This window comes from Hydra viridissima, unplaced genomic scaffold (genome assembly GCF_058129835.1).
Source record: "Hydra viridissima isolate aposymbiotic clone 2 unplaced genomic scaffold, HvirCarnegie_v1 scaffold_17, whole genome shotgun sequence".
In the NCBI taxonomy this organism is placed as follows: Eukaryota; Metazoa; Cnidaria; class Hydrozoa; order Anthoathecata; family Hydridae; genus Hydra; species Hydra viridissima.
Genome location: NW_028324316.1, coordinates 3288613 through 3299038, shown reverse-complemented (window position 1 = coordinate 3299038; position 10426 = coordinate 3288613). Strand labels below are relative to the sequence as shown.

The window sequence follows — 10426 nt, the reverse complement described above, 5'->3', positions numbered from 1 at the left end:
TACATATATATATATGTGTGTGTGTGTGTGTGTGTGTGTGTGTGTGTGTGTGTGTGTGTGTGTGTGTGTGTGTGTGTGTGTGTGTGTGTGTGTGTGTGTGTGTGTGTGTGTGTGTGTGTGTGTGTGTGTAGTGAGTGTGTGTAGTATGATTATAAAGGTCAAAACAGTTCTGGTTAAAGCTAATGCACTAGTCAACAATTTCGTTAGTGTTAGTACAGACAGTGTATGGCTGACAAATATGTTGGGTTTATTGGCTCATTAAAAAGTGATCCTAAAACCCAGCAGAATTTGCTTGCTTGTCCATGTACTTTAGACTTCAGACAGCCCCCCAGAAAAAAGTCCGAAGCTGTTAAGTCTAGTGACCGGGCAGGCCAATTTAAATCACTCTACTTGTTGACGATTCAATCAGAAAATATTTGTTGCAATCAATTGCTTCTCGAGCAGTATGGGCCGTAGCACAGTTCTACTATAAAGAACTATTCTGCACTTGTAATCTATTTATTTCGGGCACCAAAAATTGACTATTGACGGTAGTTGTATTACCTCTGTCATCTTTAAAAAAAAAATTACAAAAATAAGCAATCAGAAAAATATATATATATATTTCTAAGGAATGCCGTGCTCGTGGTCCTGTTTGTAAGTTTTTGGAAGTTGTCGGAGGTTGTCTCTACTTCTTCAAATCCATTAATCGCCGAATTATTTTGTGCATACATCGTTAGTGATACAGAACTGAAACATGAAAATAGTACAACTTTTCAAAAGTTAAAAGTAATAAAAGTAAATGCCATGACTAGGACCAAACTACTGAAACCATTATAAAAAATAAAAAGCTTAAGCAAAAGTACCCAACTTCATCCACAAGTTTATTTGCTAAATTTCCCTGATTCCATAGTCTTGGTCTAAGAATTATGCTGCTTGGTCTAACAATTAAGAATACTTTTATGTAACAGAATAAAAAACTAGTGTAGCACGAGGCTTTAAAAAAAAAAAAAAAAACAACATTTTATCAGTTCTTCAAAATCTTAAACAATGCTAAGAAAAAGTAGGCGATTTTTATCACGATGACGAGTTTACAAGGCAACTGGCCATCAACTTTAAAAGTTGTATATAGTATTCAAAATAAAATTTCCAACTAAAAAGTTAGTTTTTCTAAGGTTTGTAGGTTAAATCCTAAATGGTGTATTAAATTAGGGTCATCTGGAACCCATTCTGTTTGTGTCTGTACCTTATGTTGTTTTACGTGAGAGTGGTATTGTAAAACGAGTTCATTTATTTATTTTAAATATTAATATACAATATAATTAAACACAAAGAAGAGATTGTAGATCACAGCAAGTGATAGAAGAGTTGCTCGAGTCCGTTGTTGTTTCTTCAAGAGAGCGAGGTTTCGAAGATCACGCTATTTATACATATTCCCAAGGGGAAAATAATTGTTTATATAATATTAACCAATCCAAACACAATACGCTTTACGATTTGATTAGCGCAACACCTTACACCAAACCGCACATCAGTTAACAAATGCAATCAAATGAGAATCAAGATCAAAAAACGCGAGAAAAAGTTTTTGTATAAAACGTAAAAATCAAATTTATTCATCCACATAGACCATTTATGCAAATATATTTTCCAATTACATCAGATTTAAACTTTGATTTTAAAAAGAACTTTGATTGTAAAAAATAATTCTTTAGAGAACACCTTTTTAAATTTACATATAACAATTGATAGTAACATTGATAGTGACAATAGGTAGTAACAATGAATAGTAACAGTTGGTAGTGACAATAGATAGCAACAATGAATAGTAACAACTGATAGCAACAATGGGTAGTAACAATTAAAAGTATTAATGGGAAAACCTTTGTCAGCAGTTATATCACTTCTAGCCTTTAAATTGAAAGTTTCGTCTATCCTTCATTATATGATTTAATATCTTAATTTTTATAAATAAATGTTTAATGATATTCGCAAAGTAATTTTGTGTGCTTATCAGTCGATTTTAACTTCTACAGCCTCAGCGAGAGGCCTGGGTAAAATTTAAAATAACGTTAAAAATAAAAATGTTTTTCATCTCTCCTCTCACAGTTTAAGCAATCTTAATTAATATATTCTTCGACCTCAAATTCACTTAGCCACCGACTTTCAGCTCATCAGAGAAATTATTTGTAATGCTATTGATAAATAACGAAATTATTTTTTACGGCAAGGAGGGTCAAGACTGCAATATGAAAAACTTAAACAAACAATATCTATGGAACCATTTGGAATTGAATGCTCAAGTTTTCTGATTTATTTTTTAGTACTTAGATCTTTCAGAATTTTAAAAACAAAGCAATTCTCAAAAAGATGGTGTCGATGCATGGTTAAATTGACGTTTCTCTCTTTACAAAATAAATTTCTTACAAATGCGAGCGATCGAGGTGTTTTTATTTTTTATTCAACTTGCTTTAAATTATTTGCTAATTTAATATCACAAATTCTGATGAATTTATTAAGCAATTAGAATATTTAACTATATACTGCCTTAAAATGTACTTTTTCCAATTCACTAAATAAATGTATCGTGTACCCGTGGCACGCTCAATTTTGGCTAAGAAACCATGTTTTGTAATGTGAATTGGATTTTGTTTTGCTGTCCACATTAAACTCATCGAGCCTTTTCATAACTTCTTCTAATTGAGTTTCAATTAGCGTCGTTGTATAACTTGTAAATAACTAACTGAAAGTTTGAAAATTCCCCTATTTAGTATGAGACTTCTATGGGTAGTCGCTCTAATTAATGGAGCTCTGTTTATTGCTTTATGCTCAGAATTGATGATGAGCCCAGTGTAATGCTTTGGATAAAATACGAATTTTTAAGGCTAAAAAATGTGAAACTCTTTGATGATTAAAGTAGTCGATCAAAAAAGAAATTAAAATTATTTTTATCAAAAGATAATATTGAAGTATCCTCAGCTAAAGAAGCGATCTAATACAGGGACAATGGACCAACGCCAAAAATACCAACGAAGTTATCACTGATCTCTACATTTATATAAAAAAGCTTTTTTTATATACATAAAAGAAAAAAAAAAGGCTTTTTTTATATTATTAAAACAAAGAGTTATTCTTGGAATGTTTGAACACAGTGAGGATTAGAACAAAAAAATAACGATTTTAAGAGATTACCTATACATTTTCCATATACAAATTCTGCATTTTTAAACCTTTATAAAAAATTTACTAATAATAAACTCTATTTTAATCTCAAACAAAAGCATTCCCTTTTACAGCTCAAAATACTTTCCAATTACCTTTAACAAAAGTAAATCACCTTTTTATTTAGACCACCATCATAGCTATTGTTGCGAAAAAAACCCGGATCATAGACAAAATGACTCACCTTCTACCTTACCCTGACGGTATGAAGTCCATCGGTGCATGATTTATTCATTATTCAGTATAAACAAATTTATTGTGTGATATTTTAAATCCCAAATAGTTTACAAGGAACAAACTGAACAAAAAAAACCTCAAACAAGTTGGTTGATTTAATGTTTAAACGAATTTAGAAACGAAAAATACCTTTTCACCAAAAAAAAAACAAAAACTCAACACATTATTTCACAAAAGGATGCCGATTAGCAGAATTGATGAGCGATGCGGCAAGAAAAAAAAATTCTTAAGAACCTACATTAACATTTCAACATGGTCCTTAGGATGGGATATCAAAAAAACTTGAAGTTGAAAATTTCAAAATACCATCTTTTCTCAACCAAGTTACGATTATTCTAAACAAGAAATCATTATTACTAATTTACATCTCAACAATTTATCTCACCCGAGACTAACACTTTTTTTTCAAAAAATTTTGCCCTCTAAAACTAAATAGCGAAGAATGATTTATAATTGCTTCTTTATTACCTTTTCACCTAAATTGTACGAAAAGTTTAAAGCCCCCCCCCCCTTACTCCTCAGGGCTCGAAAAACTCTTAAATTTCATATCCATAAAAAAAAACATTTAAAAAGAAGTTAAAAAGTCACTAATTCGAGACGAAAACTCCTGTAAGCGCGATCATGCATGATATTTTGCTTGTTTAATATACCTTTGAATAAAATCTTTATAATGATTTTAAAATGGTTTAAAATATCCCATGATGCTACTGTGTCCTCAACAGACACCTTCATTACAATAAATATACCGAAGCGGAAATTTAATATATTATGATTAGAATTTTTATAACGAAGTATAAAAATGGTTGTTATTCACGAATAATATAAATAAGCATAATCCATTATGATGCAATCTAAAACTATTGCTTAATCATTGCCTGTGCAACCTCCATATTGCTAACACATTGCTCCCATCCAATTGAAGTATTATATATTTCTTTACCCATTTTTTAAAATTATGCTATCCAAGATGAACATATTTCTTAAAGACACAACTCAACGCAAAACTTTGACTTTTCTCCTTCTCATTTAGAAACCAAAAGCCAAATTGGAAAAAGTTGGACAAACCTGTGAATGATGATAATTAAAAAAAGTGACTATTTTTCGACATTGTAGACGTTTAAATAAACTGGGTAGATTACACCGTTGCAACTACATTTGAAGGGGCCTTAAAAAAAACTGTCAGGAATAGCAGATCTCCGTATAGACTTTTCCAGCTGCAAATCTTTTTGTAACTTTAATGTCAAATATTTACCAAGACTGATGAAAATCAAAAATATTTTGCGACAATGGTTCAGACGGACAAACTGGTGGATTTCAAAACAAACGGATTTTATAACATTTGTAACCATGGCTGAATGTCTTACTGCGATAGTTAAGTCAAAACTGCATTAATATATTACACACTCGTGAAAATAAAAACGGATATGGCATTTTTCACTTCTTTTTGGTAAGTCATATAAATTGGTTCAGTAGTCTAAAACTAACGTTTCAGTACATTACCTTTGAACACAAAGAAGACGCTCGTGATTATGTTTTGATGTTTTTTTTGGGAGTCGCGACAACCGAATAAGTATTTTCTTAAATTTTTTCCTGAGTTGATTTTTTTTTTTTTTTTTTTTGCACAAACGAATCAAAAATTTTTAAAAAACTAACTTCTTTTTAATAAATGTGAAGGTAACTTCGGCTTTCAGTTGCAAACCTCGAAAATAGTGTAAATGGGTGATTCAACTTTATGGTAAAGTTTCTTATAGTAAGTAAACCAGCAAAAAATAAAAACTTATCATTTTTTTGAACTAAAATGTTGAGAATTTTTCTTTAATTTTAACTCTTCGGCACTTTAATCTGAAAGTTTTCGTTATTAACTTTAAAATATACATTATAGTAGATAGAATTTTCTTCTATATCGACACAGATCAAAATAAATATCCAGTATTAAAGTGTAACCATAATTTACTAATTTTGTCTAATACTAATTAGTTTATAGAGTGCTGTGTGCGGGATTTTACATAAGTTTAAAGTTTGTAGGCACCTGTAAAATTCGGGCCCGGAAAATATTTTCCATACCCACACAGCTCTAATACGTATAGTCTTTACGTATTATGATTGTATTAAAATATACATTGTATAAATGCATTAAAATTGTTAATAACGTGTTTAAAATCGCATTAAAAGAAATTCTTAGAAGCAAGTGGTCAATAAAAAACTCTGTTGAAATTAATGAGAAAGAGTTAGCGTAATAAAAAAATTATTTAATTTGCAACTTTTTCATTTCACAGCAATAGTTTTGGGTGACCCATTAGGTGTATATAATTAAAATGAGAGATTTTATGACAGCTTTTGTAAACAAGATTTTGAAATCAATATTTTCTAAAAATTCACTGTTTTCAACTTATAAAATGATTTTTTTTATTACAATAGAAAAAGAAGAACAGATTTTCTTTCCTTTTTTTTAAAAAAAAGATTTTATAACCAAGCGTTTCAAATGTGACTTTAAAAACCATTGCTCATCCAAAAATTTTATTGAAACTAATACTTTAAATTGAAATTAGTCCCAGCTAATCGATATGCGACGAAACGCTCGCAAACTTTATTACTGTTCAGAGTTGTTTGCTGATTAATTGCTGTGTACTTTTAAACAATGATCAAAAATTGCAAATCTTTACAATATACTTATGGAAAGATGAAAACATTTTAGAGAAATTAGTCATTTCAATAATCAATTTCTAGCCCCTATAAAAAACGCATGATATAGAAACCACATCCACTTAAAGCTGCTCAAGATTTTATAAGATAGAATGTGAATTTTATAAAGATTTCATAAATTATAACACAAGACGTTGAGTTTTAAACAGCCCCTAAAAAGTGATTCATTATGGCGAAATTCATTATGGCGCAGTTAAAAATGATGGGATTTTTCGTTCGACACAAAATTATTAAGTATAATGGGGTTTTATTTCCCAAGGATTATTGATATAATAAAATAATCCTCAATTAATTTTTCCATCAGAACTTTGATTGCTGCTTTACAAATGTTATTAAGGTTATGAGATAAGAAATGTAAGTTTATATAACAATTAATACAATTAGTCGTCAGGTAATACATTTATTATGGCAACTTTTATTTACAAATTAAGAAAACACATCCAATTAAATAATTATGATACACAAATGTTTTATACTTAAGCTAAATGTGTCTGGAATTGAGAACCAATTTTGAAACAACTATTTCCTAAGAAATTAAAGGGAAGATTTACTTTCACATAAAATAAAGATAAGATTTGTTTTACTTACATAGCAGTAAACTAAGAAAATAAATTCATGACATGTAGAGAGAACAAGGTTTCAGGTAGACAACGTGCAGGCTCATATTGAATGAATGACATAATTCAAGTAATTTTAAGTTGATAGACGATGCTATCTTGATATATATAAATTAAGTTTTCGTCTTTAGTTTTACGCACAGAGTGCAAGAATAAGGATTAACTTCTTTATAATTTTTACAACTTTTCAAAGTTCACGCAAAATTTTGTTTTCCGTGTTTAAATTCAAAATTAGATTCTTAGAGGAATTCAAATGAAAGTAAAGAAATGAAAGAAAAAAATGGAAGTAAAGAAATGTATATATCTATTCATTTCTTTATTACCCTTTTCAGCAAATAATTTGAGGATTAGTTATTTTAAAAAATTATTCTTTAATAATTTATTTTTTCACCTACTTTCCCCTCGTTCTGACATTTAGATAATGTGTTGCTGTTTAGTTTTAATCAGATCATTATGTTAAGCATAGTTTGACATGCTTTTTTTCACCGTATTTAACTTTGGGACTTTGTTTAAACTTATGAATTCCAATTTTTTTTGAGCAGTCGAATATTTAAAACAATTCTTCAAAACCTTTTCGCATTTTGTTGATCTAAAAGCATTCGCTTTTTGTACTAACCGCTTTACTGAACAGCTTACCAATTAATCTTTTCTGTCACTTCATTGGAATTTAGTCCCTTGTTAAAATAATTCTTCTTCGTTAAATGTGACTCCAAGTTTACAACGATGACTTGCTGCCAATCTGCTGACTCGCATTTTAATAGATTTTAGATATAATAACAAAAAATTTATAATTCTTTTCAAATGCGTTCAACTGCTTTTTTATATCCGGCTAATTAATTTAAATTCATCGCAAATTAATTTAGCAGAGAATAAAGAAATTTAAAAAATATTGGCACAAAACAAACAAAAAAAACTATAAAAAAGCGTCCAACAGCTGCTTCCAGATAAATTCATGAATCACCTAAAATATCCTTCAGTTTCACCAACAGTGCAGAGAGAGGAATAATCTTACAAACTACTGATAGATTACATAGACGTTAAAAGTAATGACTTATTTTAGTATATTTTTATTTTTAGCACAGTTAAAAAATTGACTAGAAACTTTATTTAACGTTTTAGGCATAAAAATGAATGGCCGAACGATATTGATGTTCATTTCCTTCATTGCTGCATCAGGCGAGCTGTTAGTGAAAGCCGAAGAAAAAAACCTGGACATTGGAAAATACGATGAGTTATTAGAATCCTTGAAGGAATTTTTACAAGTTTATATTCAGAACAGCGGCATTAAAAGCAACAGTGAAAAAACCAATGGATATGAAAATGTTGGTAAGCTTTCACATAAATACACACTTGAAATCTTAAAATAAAGACACTTTCGGAAAAAATTAGCAAATTTGAGTGAAAAAATATTTTTATTATGACATGAAATTAATTTAGATCTAAAAATCCAAATCCCAACGGAATCAACAACAGAACAAAAAGTGCCAGCAAACGGAAGAGAAATATTTAATGGCTTTAATGAAGTACATGAAAAAAAAGAAACAAAAAACGAAAAGCGTTCCGACAAAGAAGCTGCTGAGCAATGGATGAATGGACGATTTGGAAGAGGAGCATATAATGTATGGCTATCACGTGTTTTGGAGAAGCAAAAAAAACGATAATAAATATTTTGAAAAAAGTCTTAAACTTACTATCTCGTTAGAAATCGTGTATGAAAAAAAAAAAAAAGAAGTTATTCCAAATGTTTTATAATGCAATAATATTAGAAAAAGATTTATTTACGTGAAACTTTTTTAAAAAAAAAATTCCTAAAACCAAAACAATTAGAACTTAAGCCAGCAAATGGAAAAACATTTGAAAAGTTATAGGACGGCTGCGATATTTGAAAGCAAAAAAAAAAAAAAAAAAAAAATCTGATATAGCCCTATTTAAATAACCTAAATTTACATTTCCGTTGAATTAGCGTACTACGCCTAATTGCGCCATTCGGAAGGGATTATCTATCATTTTTTTATCCTTGGACTAGTTAATCGTTTGCTTTTTTTAAATGCATGTTTGCAAATAAATGTAAGTGTTTAACATATTAAAATGTATTGACTTATGACATTAAATTTATTAGTATATATTAGTATTCTGTAAAATTCATCCATTAAACTACAAATTAATCTTCAGAGAAAGAGATGGGGAATTAAATTCGACAGATTTCTTTTTATTTTAATGATTTTTGGTGTTATGTGCGTTATAAATTAGTTGAGAACCGTAGCTTGATTTTTTGAAACGACGAAACAAAAATTTAAATCGACGTATAATATTTACAGCAAAAAAGAATCTCTGATATATTTTATAAATAAATATCTCTTAACATCAAAATGAATGCCTAAAAAAAAAAAGTAAAGTCTGGTCAATAAGTTTTTCCGAATTGGTGAAAAAGTTCAATGAAACAAAGTTTAGAACTCAAATTTTTTTTAGTGTTTTGGCGTGGTGTGACGTAACAAAGTCCTATGCTTTAAGAAAGTCCTAGTTTAAGAAATGACAAATTTCGTATAAATAAAATAAATGCTTGGGGAAAATAACGTTATTTTAACTATATATCTAGTTAGTTAACTAAATTCTTTTCTCTCAACGTTTACTTTATGTATATGAAGTTTGTCATTTCTTAAATTAGGACTTTCTTAAAGCATAGGACTTTGTTAGGTCAACCACGGTAAGCTCTTTAGTTTTTAAACAGTCATGAAAAAATTTTTTTAATGATGAAAATCGTCATTCAATTAATTAATTAGCCTAATAGGACTTCGTTTTTATCGTGCACATCGTATTAATGTTTAAATATCACAGATCTACAAAAAAAAGTATTTCAAAAGATAATCCATACCATTTTAAAGATAATCCATACTATTTTTTTTTGGCTTTAGTTTTTATTACAAATTTTCTGAGTAGATTACGTAATAGTCATCCACTGTTTTAACATCTCCCTTATTAATTTCCTTCCGAAATTTTAATGTTCTGGTGAGATCGCAAACCTTCTCCGTCACTAGTGGCACCACAATTAAAACTCAATTTTGGATTCATATTAGTGAAGATATTGAAAAAGCTTTCTAGCGTGTTTTTAACAATCAGATTTGAAAATGACAACTCCTTTAATTCCTATATTCAGTATTTCAATATTTAGGCCTTAAGAAATTTACAGATGTAATGCCAAGCGCCACATAAAATTAAACAGTTTTTGGAACGCAATGTTTCAATAATAAATAAATAATAGATATTTAATAGTAAGTAAAATAAATAGTAAGTAAAAAAAAACAAAACAGTTAACAATAAATTGAAAAAACATATTCATAAAAATGATAACATTAAAATAGATGGTAATAAAAATAGATAATAGGAATTAAGTCATAATAAAAAGAGTTGATTTAAAAAAAATTAACGATGAAAAGTTTTGTTGCAGAAAAAGTTCATAATGGACTTCAACTCAATTCTTTTTATTTTCTGAATTTTATCTGCAGTAATTAGTCGATCTACATTGTTTAGTAGAATTTGGAGAAGCAATTTTAACTAACTTTAAAACTGAAAACGAGTTCTCGCCGGGGGAAAAAAAAAAGAAGAGTGATAATCAAACTTTACACCCTAAATACTATTAGATAAAGCTTATCCAATCCTGAATGAAAATA

The 10426-nt window shown here is 29.0% G+C and overlaps 1 protein-coding gene and 1 long non-coding RNA gene across 4 annotated transcripts; one reads left to right on the top strand and one right to left on the bottom strand.

Moving 5' to 3' along the window:
- Window positions 1–536: 536 nt before the first annotated feature.
- On the bottom strand, window positions 537–7527 carry LOC149877112 (uncharacterized). 2 transcript variants are annotated; one of them, XR_016448440.1, is made up of 3 exons: window positions 7395–7527; window positions 3673–3773; window positions 537–729 (listed from the first exon to the last, which is right to left on the bottom strand). It is a non-coding gene; the product is annotated as an uncharacterized LOC149877112 (long non-coding RNA). The 2 variants fall into 2 exon arrangements; XR_016448441.1 differs by lacking the exons at window positions 3673–3773; window positions 7395–7527 and adding exons at window positions 846–1225; window positions 1493–3474.
- Window positions 4946–8551, top strand: LOC149877111 (uncharacterized). Of its 2 annotated transcripts, none has more exons than XM_090074879.1 (3): window positions 4946–5008; window positions 7878–8084; window positions 8196–8551. In XM_090074879.1, the coding sequence occupies exons 2-3, from the start codon at window positions 7886–7888 to the stop codon at window positions 8417–8419; spliced, it is 423 nt and encodes a 140-aa protein (XP_089931005.1). In that variant the 5' UTR covers window positions 4946–5008; window positions 7878–7885; the 3' UTR covers window positions 8420–8551. The 2 variants fall into 2 exon arrangements, with proteins under 2 accessions (XP_089931005.1, XP_089931004.1); XM_090074878.1 differs by lacking the exon at window positions 4946–5008 and adding an exon at window positions 7645–7801 and having other exon boundaries at window positions 8196–8540.
- Window positions 8552–10426: the final 1875 nt, after the last annotated feature.

Bases quoted from the DNA above. Each gene is read 5' to 3' on its own strand.
- LOC149877111 (XM_090074879.1), top strand. From the start codon at position 7,886: ATGAATGGCCGAACGATATTGATGTTCATTTCCTTCATTGCTGCATCA. The intron at 8,085-8,195 runs GTAAGCTTTCAC...AAATTAATTTAG, and splicing joins CAATGGATATGAAAATGTTG to ATCTAAAAATCCAAATCCCA.